This window comes from Vanessa cardui, chromosome 25, assembly GCF_905220365.1.
Source record: "Vanessa cardui chromosome 25, ilVanCard2.1, whole genome shotgun sequence".
Classification (NCBI taxonomy): domain Eukaryota; kingdom Metazoa; phylum Arthropoda; class Insecta; order Lepidoptera; family Nymphalidae; genus Vanessa; species Vanessa cardui.
In genome coordinates, this window is record NC_061147.1 from 4515276 (window position 1) to 4537238 (window position 21963).

The following is a 21963-nucleotide window of genomic DNA, read 5'->3' on the forward strand; positions in this document are numbered from 1 at the left end:
GGTAAAGAGAACGTTACCTTTAAGAATGTGGCGTTAGCGCTGGTTATTGTTTACAAAAATCACTTCGACCGCAATGCGGTGTTATTACGCGTTTTGACAGCAAGCTTAATGGCTAAGGAGTTAGACCGGCTTATATCTTGATTGATATTAAAATTATATATAATTTTTCTAATAGGTCTAATACTCGTAATGCGTAGCGTTTAATGTGATTTAAACACCAGTTAAACTTATATTAATGTGTTTGGACAAGTTTGACTGATACATTATAATAACGTATATATATATTTTTTTCACATATAAACATTTTATAAATGCTTCAATTTATGTTATATTCTTTATGTTTTATTTTTTATTTTCTATTACATATATTTTGATGTTTTAACTTTTTAAATTATGTATACACAAGATTAATTGATGTATTTAATAATTACAATTTAGAAGACGTATTTTTTTGATTAATTAAAGTTGAGATTTTAAACTCGAGCCAGCAGTGCTGAAATATATTGTTCGAATTTTTTTCTATTTCATTCTTTTTTCCGTAAAATAATCCTTCATGTGTGGGATGAAAATCTGCCACAAGTTGTCTACCGACTAGTATTACGCCAACGTTATTCCTTAAAAGGAATAACCCTTAGCCCGAAGGACAATTACTTTACCGTAATTATAACCAATATAACTTGTCAATTAAATTGGTAACAACCTATAATATTGTTGTTAAGTTTATAATTATGCGTTAAACTGTGTGTAGTTAAAACTAATTCATAAATTATGGATAATTGTAGGTCAACGAACCTGTATTATTAGCATATTCATTTTCACATATACTATATTAAATGGGGCCTTTTTTAAGTTGTTATAAAGGTTTATACAACAAATATATTTTTATTATGTATTTTTCTGATGCAGTAAATTATTAATAATATTTTGTGTTAATAATTTAAAGTACTTTTGACTTCCGGATAACTTTCGATTTTATATAGCTATCGCTAGCGATCGAGAGTTCTATCGATAAAGCCTAACTTCATATGTAATGGCTCGCAAATTGGGCAACTTTTTAACCATCTCATCTCTCCAACCATTCTACCAACTACTGAAAATATACATTTTGCAGTACCGGTTATAATAATGTGAAATGGTGAGTGAATTCTGAGATATAAGACAGTTTAAATTTTATATATTCCTTATATCTGTTTATGGTAAGCTTTTTCCATCTGATAGGACAAGGAAGGACATAGACTACATTTTAATTCAACCCCTATGCTATCGAAGCCGCGGAAGAAAACTAATTCTTAATAATTTATTCATTTTATAAGTAATAACTTCGGCGCCATATCTGGCTTCTCTTTCTCTTACGCATACCGCAGCGGTCTCTTCTCACACACATCGTTTTTATATTATAACAACAACAACAGCCTGTTAATTCCCACTGCTGGGCTAAAGGCCTCCTCTCCCTTTGAGGAGAAGGTTTGGAACACATCCCACCACGTTGTTCCAATGCGGGTTGGTGGAATGCACATGTGGCAGAATTTCTATGAAAATTGTCACATGCAGGTTTCTTCACGATGTTTTCCTTCACCTCTGAGCACGAGATGAATTAAAAAGACAAATTAAGCACATGAAAAAGCGGTGCTTGTTTGGGTTTGAACCCGCAATCATCGGTTAAGATGCACGCGTTAAGACTCTATTATAAAGTATTTATTTTTATACCTTATACACACTTAATCGCCAATCAACAGTACAAGCTATTTTTATTAATTATTATTTCTCATTATTTTTCTTTGATATGAATGTTGACAAAAATGTTATTGATATTTTCGTTAAAGGTTATTGACCCTTGATCAAGTAATAACGTTTACAGTTGTAGACACATTATAGAGAGGACATTGACAAAAATATCTGCGACTAGTAGTACAATTTGTAATGTTAATCTTCTTAATTTATAAAAATCGTTATATCTATCAGTTTATTTTTAAACCACCCATAATGACCACTTTATTGAGTATTATCTGCGAAGGTAAAAGTTACTGGCACATTAAAAAATCTTATTATAATTTATAAGATAATGCCCTTAAAATAAATTTAACTTAGATCTTTAGTCTACCCGATAACTAGCTAGATAATACATTAATAAAATAGATTGACCAAATCATATCTACATATTTATACAATATGTCATTGACCCCTGGAATACTACTAACATAATGTTAACATATATAGTATAAATGTACACGAATAAATATAATGATTAAATAAAAGTAGTATTAAATTAATTAACATGCGTAATATTATTTGATTTTGATTTTTTTTTCATTAATGTGCAGTAATTCACGTATGAAATATAGCACTTAACAGAATCGTAAGAAGTATAAAATATGTATGAATTTCAATATGAAAACAAAGATATACCGTCGTGTCACTTTACATTTCTTCGAAATAAATTTCTTTTTCTTTTATATTATTTTTATTTTTTTCCTCGAATTTTTTTTAACATTTCAACGCGGAAGTTTTATATTGTATTATATTTACCCTGTGGTAGGGCTTTGTGCAAGTCCGTCTAGGTAGCTTAGATTAATTTAAGCACATCAGACGTTAATCCATACTCATATTATAAATACGGAAGTAACTGTCTATCTGTCTGTCTGTTTCACCTTCACGCCAAACCTACCGACTTAAATGAAATTTATTACACAAATAGTCAAGGGCCTGAGAAAGGATATAGGCTTTTTTAGAAACAAAGGTGTGAGACCTTTTTGAAGACCAATCATCAACGTATTTTTTTATTTAATTTGTAAATATATTCATACTAGTAGTTACACACGGCTTCACTCGCATTTTATGGTGCAAGAAACTAGCCTTATGCCCTTTCTTAGAGTTTAAATTACACATTTTTACTATATATTATTTATTGTAGATTATGTATATATTATTTTAAAATATTTAAAAAAAAGAAATTGTCAGTGTGGGCCACGTCTCCCAAGAAGACGACAATAATGAAATCCATCAAAGATCTGCTGATGTTTAGTAAAAAATGTAACATATAAAACGCCAAAATGCTTAATATAAAAAGTACAAAAAGGCACGGGTATCTGCGAGCCTGTGGATGTTGTAAATTAAATTAAAAAAAGAGCTTAAGTTTACTTCATACCAAATTTCATCAAATTCGGTTCAGCGGCTTGGTCGTGAATGTGTGTTGAAATGAATTCGAACGATCCCAATAGAAATACTATAATTACAGCCATGTGTTATGATATCTCCATAATCTGTATAGGTACATTTACAAATATATAAGATTTTAAATTAACATGGTTATTTTTATTATTACAGTTATTAATGACAGGATATTTACCATGTGTTTTATCTTTATCCGTTGGAGCTCGATATTTCGACATTATCTACAAATGTCTTGTTCACGAGACTCGTGATACAGATATGTTATTTAGATTATTATTATAATCTTTATATACATATATATTACTACCGTTGGTGACTTTGCTTGTATTTATTGGGTTGGACTTTCAGTAAAAAATAGTCAATTTTCTTCCATGAAGTACAAGTTTTAATACAAAATTACATCATTTTATTTAATGGTTTATGATAGAGCAACAAACAGGCAAAAGAACAGTGTTACTTTCGCATTTATAATATTAGTATAGGTATTACTTTCAATCCAAATGTCATTCACATGTAACAGATTTCTCATTTAAGAGATAGCTATAAACGTAGATATGGATATTTTTTGCCTTACATTTATTTATCTACATGGTAACCCTGATGTTATCCATCAAATCAAATTAAATCAAAATAAACTCTATTCAAGTACGCTTTTACAAGCACTTTTGAATCGTCATTTTACAATTAAGTGAAGCTACCACCGGTTCGGAAAGCAGATTCTACCGGCAAGAAACTGAGTCGTAACTCTTTTTTAACATTTAAAAAATATAAAGTCATGTTGGTTAAATACAATTATTTAAATTAATATTCGATGATGTGATGACATTAAAGTATTCAATAATTGTAAAAAGTTAAGAATTATTTGTAATTTAATAAACAAAATGTATAAACACCGTTTTTTTCGAAAAACGAACGCTTATTTTAATTTACTACAGCAAATAAACTGCACTAAACAAATTAGAATTGTCTCAAAGATCTGAACCACGCATACGAATAGAGTTGAACAAATGTTCGTTAAATATTAAATTTACTAGCTTTTGCCCGCGACTTCGTTCGCGTGGACTTCAGGTTCGTCCCGTCTAGTCTAGTAGTCGCTTAAAATCGCTTCGTAAATAAGCCATTTTTTCTCGTACAAAGTAAAGGATAAAAAATGGTTATTTTGGGTTATTCCTAAGAGATAAACATATACCATCACGGACTTTTTTGTAGACCTTTTTAAGTTGTACAATACTGTAGTACATTGTTTTCTTCTTGTTATTTCTGCAATATCTTGTAGGATTCAGTCAGCGTTTGCAATGTAAGCGCAAAAAATTTGTTTTTTTACGACCTCACATTAGAAACCTCAAAAATTGTAGCCTATGTGTTATTCTGATGTATAAGCTATATTGTGGTAAAGTTTCATTCAAATCCATTCAGTAGTTTTTACGTGAAAGAGTAACAAACATCCATACATCCATACATACAAACTTTCGCCTTTATAATAGTAGTAGGATTCGATGAAATAAAAAATAATCAAAGTACTAATGCAGTATTACTTTACCATTGTTAATTCTAGGAGGAAGTAAAATAATACATTGTTAATTAAACTAAAATATACTTAAGAACTGAATCAAATACGCTAGTTCTTAATCATAGAAAATGAATCAATTAATCTATACATATAATGAAGTTTGAGTGTCTGTAAGTTACACAACAATAACCGCTGTTTACTATATACTTAAATATGTTGTGCGTTTGGTATGGTACACATACGAATATAACAGTTTTTAAGTACAATTTTTGTTGATCTTTTTGTGTGTTCCGACTAATGTCTGGATTGGCTGGACCGATTTGGATGGAATTCTCATTGGCAGATAGCTGATGTAATAAGGATTAACACTAACTTTTTATTAAATTAAAACGAGCACGAAGTTGCAGGCACAGCTAGTATATTATAAATAAATATAAATATCTCCGAGGGTCAGAAAGCACGAAAAGCCTTTGGTCCTGCGACACAACTGTTTACGGCCGTATCATATTTGCTGTTCCATTGCATTATGAGAACTGGTGAATATTACGTCATGTGTGCCTCTGCCTTGAGATTAACCACTGAGGTCGAAATCTGTAAGTGCGACATCATCAATCAACGAACATTAAGCGCTAATTTAATACAGAGTGTAGTATAAAAAAAAAAACAATCTCACAATCATATGCCCATTTGTCTGTTCTTACACCGGCTCACTCACTCCTCAAAACCGGCTATACAAACGGGAAATACATACTAGGCTTTGTGCAAGCCCGTCTGGGTAGGTACAACCCACGCATCAGTTATTCTACCGCCAAATAACAGTACTCAGTATTGTTGTGTTCCGGTTTGAAGGGTGAGTGAGCCATTGTAACTACAGGCACAAGGGACATAACATCTTAGTTCCCAAGGTTGGTGGCACTGATGTTGTAAGGAATAGTTAATATTTCTTACAGCGTCATTGTGGCCCATATGACCGTCCGCCAACCTACACCATAAAAAAAATACCCAGACAGACACACAATATTTTGCAAGTACTTTCAAAAGTTCACACAAGTGCATACAGATAAATATGACGTAATCCCACGAATCCTTCAAACCAGACTAAGCAGCATACACTGTACTGAATCACAACAAGCGTAAATACACAGTCGTGTTTGACAAATTCTATCTCATATATCACAATTCCTTGCATTATATAAGATCTGCGCGAAAATGAATGAATAATGTTGAATTTAAACAACGGGATTGTCTCGTAACATCCAGAGCTTGCAACGCCCAGTAAATTGTGTCGCTTGTGACCAGTTCTAATATTATTCAGATTGAGATGTTTTAAATAACACGGTTATAAGATAAAAGAAATGGAATGTTTTGTCCGTATGGTTTAGGAGCCGTAGTGGTTGTAATCGGTTTTAATTGTGATTTAAATACTCTTATTTAGATTTCAAGAGTCAAACAGATACCAATGATGATATATTATTAAGAAGTTATATTTATAACTATTTTTTTTTAATATTTAAATCTAACGATCATTTAACTTTATTTAAATTGCTTACTTTACTATTGGTCAAATTTAATGCTTGAAATGGTAATGTATAGATATGTATACAAATTTCGATTCTTTGAACATTTAATATATACATTATACATGCTTCGACAATAACAAAAAATTTAATTAGGATTTATTTATTTTTTTATCGTACACTCTGGCAACATCAGTATGGCGTATAAGAAGACATGACAGCCGAAAAGTCATATTTGATGGAATATCGAAAAAAAGATATATTACGAACGCGAACGTCTAGACTAGATATTGCATATGTCTGATAGCGAGTTAATGCCTAACTCCTGGTTATATACATGTGATAACGTACGGATATATCTATCTCCAATTAATGGATGAGAACTGCATATAAAAATAAAAGTAAAGCAACAGACTGTAAATTTCCCACTGCTAGGCTAAGGCCTCCTCTTCCATTAAAAGGCTTTGGAACATATTCCAGCACGCTGTTCTAATGCGGGTTGGTGGAATGCACATGTGGTAGAATTTCGATGAAATTAGACACATGCAGGTTGTCTCACGATGTTTTTCTTCACCGACGAGCTCGAGATGAATTACAAACACAAATTAGGTACATATATATATATAGTGGTGCTTGCCTGGGTTTGAACCCGCTATCATCGGTTAAGATGCACGCGTTCTAACCACTGGGCCATCTCATCTCTAATGAACTGCATATGTAAGGCAAAATATATTTTTTCTTCTGCAGTTTAGCCACATGTCTTTTCACATGCACTTGTTAGAACAGTGTGATCGTATTATGTAAACTCGTAATATATGAGCTATTATGACTCATAAGGCCGTGCCCTGGCTACGTAGCAACCCAAACTGCGTCAGGCGATTTTTTTCCCGTGATTAAGGGACGACGGCTGCACATAGAAAATCGGAAATGGTCACATTTTGAAGATCTCTAGAAAGAGATGCGTCGAAAAATAAAGAGGATTCTTGATTATTAATGAATGATTTTATTGATGCGATTTGACAAATATTTAATATTAGAGAGCGAATAAATGTTTAAAAAGCGGAACTAAAAGAAAAATAAAGTGAAAAACAAAATAAAGAAAATTTATATCGAAACTCGCAATTGTAACTGAAGTAATGTTTATACTATTTGACATTTCGTTTAAAAAGGTTTTGATACTTTGATGCCAAGATGAGTGATTTGAAATTTACAATGAAATTAAACCATAACAAAACCTGTCATAGGGTTCGAAATTCTTAAAAATCTTTTGAATATATACGAAGTTTTGTGGGAGACTATTCATACTTTTTTTTAAAAACAAAAACACTGTCCCATAACGTTAATCCTACTTCAAAGCACTATAATATATTTAAACCGCAATAGCTAAATACATAAAAATAATCGTTAAAACAAATTTACAAGCAATAATCTAATTTTAATTTACATATTCAAAGACCGTGTTAAAGTTTTTATTCAGTAAAACAGAAAATGTAATCTATATACGAATGTGCCCTTAAGCTCTGCCCACAGCACCACTAATCCTTTTAATCTGAAACTGTGCAACTTGTGAGTGGTTTACACAGCGACAAAGCCTCGTCATAGTTTCGCTGCGCTGTTTCTAAGTTATCGAAGCGTATATGTTATGAAAGTTATTATAAACTTACTAAACGAGTCTGTCCACTACATGGAACATTTTGATCTCAGTTAATCGGTTCAAATTTCAATGTACAATATGTGTTTTCAGGGACTTCATTTGCGTTTGTAATAGTTGTCGATGAAGATGACCATCGTGAGGAAACCTGCATGTTTCTAATTTCATTCTTCTGCGTCTATTATTATTATTATTATATCCTTATTATATCCATACCTTCTCCTGAAAATTCAGAGGTGCTTGCCTGGGTTTGAACCTGCAATTATCAGTTAAGATGCGTTCTAACCACTGGGGTCATCTCGGCGTTCGTTTTTGAAAAATATCTTTCAATTTAAATTACACGTATTATAATCAAGTATCACGTAATCACGTAGTATTAAAGATTATAATATTAAAGAATTAATCGAATTGGTCCATACGTGTAATTTAAATTTACAGATATTTTTGATATTTAAAACATCATCATCCTACTGTTCTTAACGCAAAAAAAATATATTTGGGGTCGGCGCAGCATGTCTTCTCCTTCTAAACTTCTCTGTTTGACATCATCTTACAAGTGACATTCTCTTCTACATCTACAAATATTTTCGTCAGCTTTGTTCACGTCGAGATAAAAAATACCTTAAGTCGAACACACCAGCCTCAATTATACATACAGACCTAAGAGGACTTCCGTAATACTTCTGTTAACTAACCGCTAACTTTGTACGTTTCTTTGTTTCCTTTTCAAAACTTCACCGACCAAATAATTTAACAGTTCAGAAAGTTCCGTGAAAAACTATTCCTAATAGCGACTTTATGTAATGCAAACTTAACCCCCCACCCCTCAGCCCCTCCTCCAACAAATCAGGGAAATCTAGTGAACCCTGAAGTTCGAACAAACAACGAACAATCATCTGTCCGGGCTCGAGCAAATGTCGTTTTGCTATGTAAATGTATGTAAACTCCGTTGTTATAATATGAAATTTTAGTGTCGACGACAACGACACGATGTCGAAACGACAATTAGAAAAAAAACGATAATTTCTAGATTGTTTTAGCTTAAGCCTTTTTTTGTTTTTAATGGACTGATATGTATTCATCTGGTCTCCATCGTCCATAGACAAAGGCTCTGTAAGAAATTTTTATTCCGATGTTATCTCAATTGGGTAGTTATACTGCCTTAATTACCCTTCAAACCGGTATAACAGTGGAATATTCTACCGCTATTCTATAGTGGGATATATCATATGTGGGAACCTACCCAGCCGGGTTTGCACAAAGCCCTGAGGGTAGGTGGACGATATGAATATTAACTTTGTCGAACGACAAACTGTTTTCAGCTCTTCCAAAGTGTAGCTAAGTCTGACAATTCCAAAATAAAATCCGTGGATAAAAAATTGCCAATATCTTAGAAGTTCAAGACTGCTTGATAACAATTTCGATCAAATTCACTTCAGTATTTTGGCCGTAAAAGGTTTACAGAGTTACTTTTACAGTTATATTATTAATACAAACAAAGAAACGATTAAGATCGATCAATTTTAAAGAATTTAAAATGGGTTTTTAATGGTCAATTAAATTAAATAAAATATCTCATCATTCAAATCTGCCCATCCCTAGGTTGAGTCAATCTTTAACTGTTAAATCAACGACAACAACCTTTGAGGATAAGGTATGTAAAATATTCCACCACGCTGTTCCAATGCGAGCTGGTGGAATACACATGTGGGAGAATTTCTATGAATTTAGACACATGCAGGTTTCCTCGCGATGTTTTCTTTACCGGCGAGGTCGTGATGAATTATATACACAACTAAGCACATGAATATTCAGTGGTGCTTGCCTGGGTTTGAACACATAATCATCGTTTAAGATGCACGCATTCTAACCACTGGGCCGTCTCGGCTCTATTAACAGTCTATGTGTTATAAGGTAAAATGCAAACACAGAAAAAAAATTGTTTAAAGATTTATCGTGAATAACTGTTTTATTTATCCTAATAAAAAGTATATTAAATAAACTGAGTGGAAATGCCAAAACTCTTAATGGGTCTTCTTGAATTAGTAACAATATCAACACCAATATTTCTATACATACTGCACACTATGATAAAGCAACAAGCTTAATAGAGATAACGTCAACGATACAATTATATCAATCATATTCCAACCCGCATTGGAAAAGCGTGGTGGAATATGTTCCAAACCCTATCCTTAATGGGAGAGGAGGCCTTATCTCAGCAGTGGGAAATTTACAGACTGTTACTACTTACTTTACAACAATACAAGTTAACTGAACAGTATTTCTTCATTCTTAATATAGTCTGTAAGAAAGTTAAGCAAATAAAAGGCACCTGAAGATAAATCATTACGTATTAAATTAAGTCTTTCGAGAAAATTCTATTTAGTAGATTTTGCTTCGCGTTTGTAATGATTTAAATCTGCTAACTAGTTATCTTCATTCCAATTTTAATACAAATCCGTTCAGTAGTTTTTGGGTGAAAGAGAAACAAACATCCATCCTATCTTTTCTATTTTCATTTTTATACTTTCGCGTTTATAATCGTATATAATTAATACAGAGTAATCCGATTTTTGTCCCTGTTATTATATATTATTAGAAATAGAATTACGAAATGATATTTTTTAAATATTTCAATGGCGGCCAACAGACAATTTCATTCTATGACAGGCCAATCGCTAAATATTCTGACAGCTAAGCGAATGGACGATTATCGCCAACCAGTCGTCCTTATATATCCGTTCACAGTGTTGCTATTTGTGATTTTAATTTTCTTCTAATAATATATATAACGATAGGTGCACATAAGGAGTCGTTTACAGTCTAATTTTGAGGTCCAGCCGTAGATATGCAGAAAATAAAAAGGATTCTTGATTGCAATTTACTAAATCGTCACAATTTAACAGAGAATTAATTATAGAGAGTGGAAAAAGTTACTGGCCGGTTAGAGAACGGTACGATGGCTGTATAAGAAAAAAATGAAAATGGAAACAAAATTAATAATTCTGATTCTACTCCTAAAAATACTAATTCTAACTGAACGTAAACAATTTAATGTCATTAAAAATCATTAAAAAAAGGTTTCATTGTTTTCGCACCAAAATGAAGAGTAACTCGCAGTTTACAATAAAATGAAAACAAGATTGTCATAGTTTTCGAAATTGTTAAAAAATCTTTTGAATTGACGCGAAGCTTCGCTAGAGACCCACTAGTATGAAACAAATACCTAGCAGGATTTCAAATTTACAGACTAGTAAATTGTTTTTAAATAAAGAATCTTTGTTTTTCAAACTAAGAATGCAGATGAGAAATTTCGAGAAATTAACATTCTTTATTTAAAAATAATTTTCTAGTCAAAAATATATGTAAGTAAAATCGAACTTTATAACTGTATTTTCGCTACAAATAGCTACTATGTGAATGACAAATAGAACTAGAGTAAATTAATGCACACGACCGTACATTTGCGACTGAATTTTTAACTGTATTTGCAAAACTCTGTGAAAGTTAATTGGTATTTAAAAGCAATGTCAATTAATCTTTATTTGATATTAAATTTTACATTTTCTTTATTGATTGCCAGGATTTAGTTCTTGTAATATTAAAACAATACACTATCTATGTTTGTACTTTGAATATTTTCGTAATTTTATTTAAAGAATTTTACATTTTTTGGATTTGAATTTTATACAATTTGCAATACATATACATAGCGTTGTAACACATCATACTATAAATATGATTTATGCTTATCGTTGGGTAAGATCGACTCTTATACGATAAAAATAAGAAATATTTAAGGATATATCTAGTGAGTCACGACCAATCAGAGTCAAGGATAGCCCTTAAGCGGGGTCGAGCCGCCATCTTAACGTTTTGGCGGGAAATACGTAATGGTTATGTAATCTGTGACGGGAATTTGAGTAATGCGCAATAAACAAGATGGCGGAAAGCTGGATCGAGGTGGATCATTGTAAAAGTTATTTTTGTAACGAGAGTTTATTTTTTTTATTTAGTCTTAATAGTTATTCATTGTAAAAAGCCACAGATCTCGACGAAATATTTCCTGGAATACTAGACTCGCTTGAGATTTTTATAACTAAAATCGTTATACCTATATCTATAATAGAAACACGTATGTGTATATGTTTGTGCACTTATGTATATTATGTATATGTATATTTATGTATTATATATTATGTATAACATCGAAAGGTACTGTATTATTATTATGTATATTTATATGCATCTATTGCTATGTATATACTTTAATTTTTTCTTTAACTTCTGTGCACATCCTACTGACTACTCTCCTATACTATTCTGGGTTGGCTGGCAGAAAATGCTGTTATAGCGTTAAGTCCGCCCTTTGTACATGTTTTATTTGTGCAATAAAGAATAATAAAAAAAAAAACATACTCTGTAATTTACCCACTGCTGGGCTAAAGACCTTTGATGCTACTCCAATGCGATTTAGTGAATTCACATGGGGCAGAATTTCGTTGAAATTAGACACACAGATTTCCTCACGGTGTTTTCCTTCGTCGCCGAGCTCGAAATGATTATTATCACAAATTAAGCACATGAAAACGCAATCATCGGTTAAGATGTACGCGTTGTAACCACTAGATCATCTCAACTCTTTTTCAAACGAACTGAAATCGATGTCAGTAAGAACTAGCGCGCAATGGTAACTTTTGTCACGGTGACTGTTTCGTCACTCTTGCCGAGTCCATGAATATGTATGGAGGTGCGCGCACATTACGACGTGAAATTTGTGCCTGCATCTGTACATATTCACGGACTTGACAGGAGTGACGAAACAGTGACCGTGACAAAAGTTACCAGTGCGCGCTAGTTCTAAGATATCATCATTGTATTCTTAAATTAAATTTTCTTAATAACCTTTGTCGAGGTTTATTTATTTATTTATTTAAGATTCACCAGTGGTAAATACATCAACACGTACAAAGGTATACAATTTTAATACAACTTAAAACTAAATGCATTACCTATTAAGGTAAATACCACTTACAAAGATACAGTTGGAGATGACGAACTTACGAATAATTAATTGTTAGTAAATCAAGGTTAATTAAAAATGACAAGAATTAACAATAATAGTAAAATAATAACATACAAATATAAAAAAAATAACAATAAATTAGTTAGCCGACAATTTTGACAATATTTTTTTGTGAAACTTGTTTGATGAGTCTCCAAAAGGGTCTAAAACAGCACTGTGCTCATTCAAAATTTTACATAAGCGAGATACAGGTGAATTGCTTCCTAAAACAGTTTTGCGGAAAGGTCTTACTAATGGTGTTATTGGTTTACGTGGATATCTAATGGGAACATTCAATTTAATTTTTGATATAAATAACGAGTTATCATAGTTGTTGTTAAATGTTTTATATAGAAATTTTAAATCCAACAAATCCCTCCGATCACTTAGTGAAAGAATTTTGAAAAATTCCAATCTTTTTCGTTTCTGTATCCTCTCAAGTCTTAGGCAGTGTGTTGCATAATGTGGCCTCCAAACAACGCTTCCGTATTCCAGTATACTCCTGACTAAGCTATTAAATAAAATAATTTTAGTTCTAGGATTTCGAAATTATCTTCCATTTCTTATAACAAAAAACAACATTTTCGAGGCACGGCTAATTACACCATCAATATGAGGTATGAAAGGTTATGTATTAAATCATGTAATTCTTATATATAACATAAAGCAACGCTTCTAACGCAAATAGGTTTTGCTTTTGTTACGTGTTGAATAGAACGAGCTCAATTATTTTGCATACTTATTACTGTTAATTGCTATACTACGTCGTGGTCATAACGTTATCGTGTTTAAAAAAGTGATTAGACCTTACACTTTACTTGCAAATTATATATACTTAAGGTCGCTAATTGAAGATTAAAATGATTTCTATTCCTATAATCGCATAAGGGCCTTTAAGTACAGTCATAATTAAAATATACTTCTAATTATTGGACATTACACGTAAACTTATTTTTTAACTAGCTGTTCCCGCGACCATGTACGCTATTGGATATAACAAAAATATTGTAGCCTAAGTTACTCCCTATTATATCAGTTATCTGCCAGTGAAAGTCCCGTCAAAATCGGTCCATCCGTTCCAGAGATTAGCGGGAACAAAAAGACGGACCTTCAAAAATTGCAAAAATGTTGTTTTAGTATATAGCTATTTCAATAGTACAAACAGACACTCAAATTTTATTATTATATGTATAGATAGAAGATTGTCAAATAGGTCACCTATTGGCAAATTCCTACACAGCCCATGGACATTTGCGTTGGAAGACCAAACAACCTTGATAGCTAAGATGTTTCCTGTGGTTACACTAACCCTTCAAGCTGGAACACCACAATACTAAGTATTGCTGCTATGTAGCTGTTAAACCAAGCAAACCATATATTCCATATATTTTAGAGAAGGATCAAGAACCAAATTCAGTGCTATTTGAAGCACGTTTCTTACAACATTCTTGATCCTGCCTGGTAGAGATTTCTTTGGGTTGACATCTGAAACCGAGCCTTGTTATCTTTAGCTATATAAGCCAGATAGATCAACGTGTATTAATTTCAAGAATAAAACTCTATTAGACAATCTGTCAAATTGTCTCAAGTAAGTCTAGAAATATCTGGAAATAAGGTCGTCTAAGTATAACTCTATACAGCAACTTGGAGTCGGACGCTGTAACTTAAAATATCAAGTTAAATTCGGATATTATGCACTTAGTGCTAATAATCGGTATTAACTTTAAAATAAGTAAAAGTAAAGTAACAGCCAGTATATTTCCCACCGTTGATATAAGGCCTCCTCTTCCATTAAGGGAGGGTTCGGAATATGTTCCACCACGCTGTTCCGATGCGGGTTGGTGAAATGCACATGTGGCAGCCTTTCGATGAAATTAGACACATGCAGGTTTCTTCACGATATTTTCCTTCACCGCCGAGCTCGAGATGAATTATGAACACAAATTAAGCACATATATATAGTGGTACTTGCCTGGGTTTGAACCCGCAATCATCGGTTAAGATGCACGCGTTCTAACCACTGGGCTCAGCTCTTTTAAAATAAGTAAGTTTACGAAACTATAATTGTCTTGTTTCAATTCCTTGAAGGATATACATCCTGTATTAGTTACATAATCTATTTAAACTATTCTTATCGCTTTTTATATTTATGGCTGCTGTCAATAGGTTGACAATTCTGCTAGTGTCAGAATTGAAAAATACACGTTCGCACGTGACATTGGCGAAATAATCTGTGCCTTTTTGGAACAAATAAAAGCCACAAAAAAAGAATGGAAAACACACGTGATTACTTAAAATAGCACTTTTTCGTTCTGTAAAATAACCAATAGCACGATCTAAAACAAATAAGCAAAACTATTCTTTATTACAAACATTTCTTGTCACTCAAAACCACCATTGGAAGTAAACCTTGCCACCAGTTGTCACTTGTCAAAATTCAATGTTGCCAGTTTAGAAGCGCCTGATTTGTTTCACAGTATTTCGTGGTTTCTCTTGTATAGGCACTCCTTTATATGCGGATGATAAAAGGCAATTGACAAAACATTTTTGAGCGCATTTGTTTGTATCTAATGCATTGTATAGGGTACATTAAGTCACCAGCAGAAGCATTTCCAAAGATAAAGATTTTAAAGAAAAAGATTTCAAATATTAATGTCATTGATATAATATATTTATATTCAAGTTTGCAGTATAAAATCAGCCGCTTTTTAATAAATGATGTATGTAACTATGTATACGCGATACACATACCAAAAAAATATATCTAAACGGATTTGGTCGAGACTTTTCCTGGTAGAAAGCTAAATAAGGATGTAATAAGGAGTAACTCAGAGTACGTCAATAACTTTTTTGTCAAATTCGTGGAGTCGGAGGAGTCGCAGGCACATCTAGTCATTTCACTATAATTCATCGTGACGATCACGTTTTAGACAATTTCATCAGCCAATATATTTACAAGGAAAAGAGATAAAGAGTACAATCTCGTTATAGGTACTGAGAAAGACAGGGCTTGGACATTTATACTATACTAATTCCAAAAACAATAATTCTCTATAAATAAACTAAACTTAAAATAAAAAAGCAGGTTTTATTTTACAGTGATACTTGGCTCGTGTGTACTGTGGCTTACACGTGGGCTCGTAGTGTCTCTTCTAGAGAAAAGGATCCATCGCCCACGGCTACACGAAGGGCTATTGTCCTGTATTAATACATAAACCTTTATTTAAGGCACACACTATATTATTTATTTTATTTAATGTTTTATTTCCACGCGGTCATGATTTAACGACAGCTATTTTTACTTTATATTTAATTCAGGTCTATAAATATTTCTGTGGAAAAAAAATATCATTACAATTTTATTTTGACCCAAGATTTTATCATTCATTTTTAAATTTATTAACGAATTGAAAAATAAAATGTATTTGTAGATAAATATTGGTACATTAAAATTACATTTTTATTAAAATGCTCCGCCTATACAATGATGTCATGGTACGAGTAGTCGAGTAAAATCATAGTTACAAGAAACTAATGTTAGGAAAAATTACTAGCCAGTTAATTTATCAGGATACCTTGTTAAACATCCGGGCCTTACATGAATAGAAAAATAGTTAACATAAGAACTAGTGCGCACTGGTAACTTTTGTCACGGAGGTGCGCGCACTTTACGACGTGACAATTGGGTGACATTTGTGTCTTCATCTGTACATATTCAAGGATTTGACAAGGGTGACGAAACGGTCACCGTGACAAAAGTTGCCAGTCGCGCCAATGCTAAAACGTTTGTAACTATCATAAATCTATTATACACCTGAACCTTCCTCATAAAACATTCCGTCCACCGTTCGATTTTTCCGCCTAATTAATTAATTGAATGCTTTGAAGCACTTTGAAGTATCATAAAGCGACTATTAAATTTAATTGTCTAAAATAACACTAATTGATGTCATTACGTCGTAATAATGAACGCACGTGCATTCGACAGTGACACGAGCCAGCGGTCTGCGGTCACGGCTACATTTTAAAAGGCTTATTAAAAATCCTTTCACGAACAGAAATTAATATCGTTTTCGAGCTGACGTTTTCGAAACGTTCTAATTCATTTTGAATTGTGACGTCATTAATGTAAATATTTTATAAATAACGTTTGACCTAATTTGTGTTTATACCACGCGTTCAATTATTACACCGCCATTAATATTCTGTATTTCTATATTCCTGTTGGACATGGATATTTTAGATGCATTGATTGGCAATATTGACCATGTATGGCGTTGTTCCCTATTACAGGGTTGTTCCCTCCTTAGTACTAGTTGACCCTTGAAATTTAATTTGAAAAGGTTTTATTTGTCATTTTCCGAAAATAAAAGTCAAATAAATTGAGCGTCAAGCGACTTGAAAAACGAATGATTTGTTAAGAATATCGTAATGCTAAATGGAATGATACTCTTATGCTGTCATGCAAATTCAACGGTTTTTAATTGACTTAAAAATGCAGGAGAGTATTAATTTGTTTTTTTTTTAATGTTTTTTTTTTTGTGACCTTATATTTGCCCTTTATGAATCTATTTGTTTTGTTTTAGTTTGGAACAGTATAGTTCTCATATCTCAGTCTCATTTATATTTGGAGAAAAAATTTCATCCTTTTCAGGAGAGAAGTTTTTTCTTATAGCGAATGAAATTTTAAGCGGGGCCAAATTTTTATGTTTGTGCGTTTGCTGTTTGCCTACTTCGTTGCTTCGCCACTTCTATCGAAGTGACGAACACCACATGCGTCTTCAGCATTATATTAACAAAAACTCTTTTTTTATTTTGTTATATACTCATTGGTTATATTTCCATAAAGACAAATGTCGACGTGATGTTAGTAGCTACGTAATGGTAACATTTTATATACATATGGTTTTTCCCCCAATTCGTAAAATAGATACTAAAAAGAATAACTGTCAGGAGACCTCGTAATTAAAAATGTTGAATTATTATTTCCGTACACGTTTTCATTACAACCCTACTAATATTATAAATGCGAAAGTAAGTCTGTACCTCACGCTTAAAACATTGGACCGAATTAGATTAGATTTGGTATAGCGGTAGTTTGAGTCCCCGGCAAAGACATGGCCACTGTTTTTTATTTTAACTCTCGACTACATAAAACCCAGACAATGATTTTGTTTGGTATATGGGTATGAGTTTTATAAATTTCACTCAGTCAAATCCGCGGTTACATCTAGTGAATAATATATAACAGGCCTGTGATGGATATACGCGTATCGTGTATTTATATGCTCTAAACCTTTGTGTCGTTCATCGGAATGATTTTATGTATGTTCGTCGGTCGAATAGGTCCGTGAAATGCATTAGACTAATTAATCAGATAACAGTTGCTTTCACTCGGATTCGCGTGTACACCACCAGGGATTTCCGACATGTAAGCCTTTATTTAAACATGACATATCTCTCGAATTATACACTATACTGTAGCTGTTGATAATTTAGTTTTATATATTATATTAATACTAAAATAAAACGCTAAGTTTTTTTTCTTTGTCTCTTCTTAGTCAGGGTATTTTCTTATACGAACTCATTGTAGAGTAATTTTTAATTTGATACTGTCAAATTAAAAATTACTCTTTATTTTTTGATTTAATAATTCTAATTTATTTTAATAATTAAATTGGCAGTCTATATAAAAAGTTGTTTTTGAAGAATATGTATCATAAAATAAAAAAATAAAAACCGTTTTGAAGGGTTCACTCTCAATATCAGCAAAGTTTAGCATCACAATTTATTCGACAGTTTAAAAATTAGAACACACAAATATAATACAAACTCTCCTTTTGGAGTGATAACTTGTTATTGGGGGGTGAAACGCCTCGTTACGTAACGCGTTACGGCGCCAGTCTGTTTGACTTCCCTTTCTTTCTCGCATACGGCAGTGGTATCGCCTCTCTCACTCTAACCGTAAAGATACTTCTAATGCACACATAAATAAAATAGAAGTAATTGTCTGTCGTTTGAAATAACTGTTACAAATTTAGAAGACTATTCGAAGTATCAGAAAAACAGTTTCATTGTTTAATTTTGTACGCCTATTTCTTTGCCCAGGACAATCTTCAAAACGTTTAAAAATGACTGAACAATTAATACAAATATTCCAAGATACCGTTTAGTTTTATTTTCATAGATACCGTTAAATTTTTTAAAGCTGGTCACCCCATAGAGCACAACTAGTCCTTAATTAAAATAAATGGTTTTTAAACATAGTGTATATATACAGTATTGTCTGGATAAAATAAATATATTTTGATATGGATGTTAACCAGCAAAATCAAAATAAAAGATACAATTTGTCTTATTATGTAATGTTATTAATTTATGAGGAAAAAGTCCCCGAGAGTTATCCTAAACATGTTAAAAAATTACATAAAAGGGTTCATTCGTATAAGTAATTACATGACACGACCTCGTATGTCAGGTAAAAGAAAAAGACAGCTGCATATCAAAATATTACGTGTGTGAGAGGGATAACATACACACGTCAGATGCCGTATGAATTATTTTATTTACCTATGTTTTTAATTAAAGTAAAAAATTCCTTTAAGCAATTGGGTGAAAGAGGACTAGAAGAACTTTATTTTTATTAATAAATAATTATTTATTAGATATATTTTTAACATATAAATAAAAAACCTTTTTGCAAAACCAAGGAGGTAATAAATATCTTTTAAAAAATAAAATATAATTTTAAATATTTTGAAATAACAAAGAGAACGTTATTGAATATTCACATTTGTTTTAAGCCCATCTATCTGGTCGGTCGTGAACTCTGCGGTCGGTGTCTTGAAATCTTATATAAGTTAAAGATAATAATTGAAAAATGAGGGAAATTGTACACATACAAGCTGGACAGTGCGGCAATCAAATCGGCGCAAAGGTAATATATTGCCAGACAAATTCTAGAAAATCTAATTCAATAAAATACTAAACTTGTTACGTATAATGTAATAAAACAATTAAATATATAATAAGTAATTTAGACCCAAAAGTTACGTTCCTTTTGATACCATTTCTAAAAAAATATCAGTCCTAAACGTGGCGGAACAAATCCAAATAAAACTACACTAATACTGCTTGTATAACTATGCAGTAACATAAATCTTGCATTTCCAGTTCTGGGAGGTCATATCGGACGAGCATGGCATAGATCCAACTGGCACATACCACGGCGACTCCGACCTTCAATTGGAACGGATTAACGTGTACTACAACGAAGCGACTGGCGGTAAATATGTACCGCGAGCCATTTTGGTGGACCTCGAACCTGGAACCATGGACTCTGTCAGATCTGGACCCTTTGGACAGATATTTCGTCCAGATAATTTTGTTTTTGGTCAGTCAGGTGCAGGCAATAATTGGGCTAAGGGTCATTACACTGAAGGCGCTGAATTGGTTGATTCTGTACTTGATGTCGTGAGGAAAGAGGCGGAAGGTTGCGATTGCTTGCAAGGCTTCCAGTTGACACACTCACTAGGAGGTGGTACTGGAGCTGGCCTTGGAACACTTCTGATTTCGAAAATTCGAGAGGAATACCCTGATCGCATTATGAATACATTCAGCGTAGTCCCTTCCCCCAAGGTATCTGATACTGTTGTGGAACCTTATAACGCTACGTTGTCTGTTCATCAACTTGTAGAAAATACTGATGAATCTTATTGTATAGATAATGAGGCATTGTATGATATTTGCTTCCGAACACTGAAATTGACCACACCGACCTACGGCGACCTGAATCACCTTGTATCCGCCACAATGTCTGGAGTTACCACTTGTCTAAGATTCCCCGGTCAATTGAACGCTGATTTGAGAAAGTTGGCAGTAAATATGGTTCCCTTTCCTCGTCTTCATTTCTTTATTCCTGGCTTTGCACCCCTAACATCCCGAGGAAGTCAGCAGTACCGAGCGCTGACAGTACCAGAGTTGACTCAGCAGATGTTTGATGCGAAGAATATGATGGCTGCCTGTGATCCTCGGCATGGTCGCTACTTAACTGTGGCAGCTGTTTTCCGAGGCCGTATGTCAATGAAAGAAGTTGATGAGCAAATGATGAATATCCAGAACAAGAATTCATCATATTTTGTTGAATGGATTCCGAATAATGTCAAAACTGCCGTGTGTGATATTCCTCCGCGAGGTTTGAAGATGTCTGCTACTTTTATTGGCAATTCAACGGCCATCCAAGAGCTTTTTAAGCGGATTTCTGAGCAGTTTACAGCTATGTTCAGACGTAAGGCATTCTTGCACTGGTACACTGGTGAAGGGATGGATGAAATGGAATTCACTGAAGCTGAGAGCAACATGAATGACTTGGTGTCAGAGTACCAGCAATACCAAGATGCTACTGCTGAGGAAGAGGGTGAATTCGATGAAGAAGAGGAGGGTGGTGATGAAGGGGACTAGACTACTTCTTTAAGTTTTTTGTTATTGTATATTTTTAACTGTTTATTATATTTTAAATTTGAATTTGTTTCATTTTTATTTTATTTTTAAGTAACACAAAAGTAACCTTTACTAAACAAAATTGATACTAAAATTACTAACAATATATATAAATGTAATTTGTTTCTTGTACAGAAAAACTTATACTACATTAATTCCATGCTGACAATTTAAATTTCGTCTTCAGAAAGGTCTTGCATTAAGATTTATATTTCTCTTAAGCTTTAAGTCTCATCTTCAAATCAAACAGCTGTCTCGGATGACCATTCTTTGATGGATCAAGTTAGCTTAGAACAGTTTATTTTCAACGAGCGACCAGAAATCACTTAGCATCTTATCTGTATTAACAATTTCGTGCAAGTCTACAATAGACCCGATTGACACCTAGATTATTATATATTATCTTAAGTCGACAACATATATGCGAAAAATGAATATAATGGATATATTTCGATATTAAATCCACAAAATTCAATGACGTAAACTTCAAGGGGTGGCCATGTTTGACGTTTAAGTGTACGTTCAGTAATTTTGTTCCAAAACTTAT

At 32.8% G+C, this 21963-nt stretch overlaps 2 protein-coding genes across 2 annotated transcripts in view; both read left to right on the plus strand.

Annotated features, from left to right (window-relative positions):
* The window catches only part of LOC124540537, a 248183-nt gene that overhangs the window by 147056 nt on the left and 79164 nt on the right, over positions 1-21963 (plus strand). The window lies entirely within an intron of this gene.
* LOC124540536 (tubulin beta chain) lies at positions 19704-21440 on the plus strand. The gene is made up of 2 exons (XM_047118192.1): positions 19704-19854; positions 20091-21440. The coding sequence occupies exons 1-2, from the start codon at positions 19798-19800 to the stop codon at positions 21375-21377; spliced, it is 1344 nt and encodes a 447-aa protein (XP_046974148.1). The 5' UTR covers positions 19704-19797; the 3' UTR covers positions 21378-21440.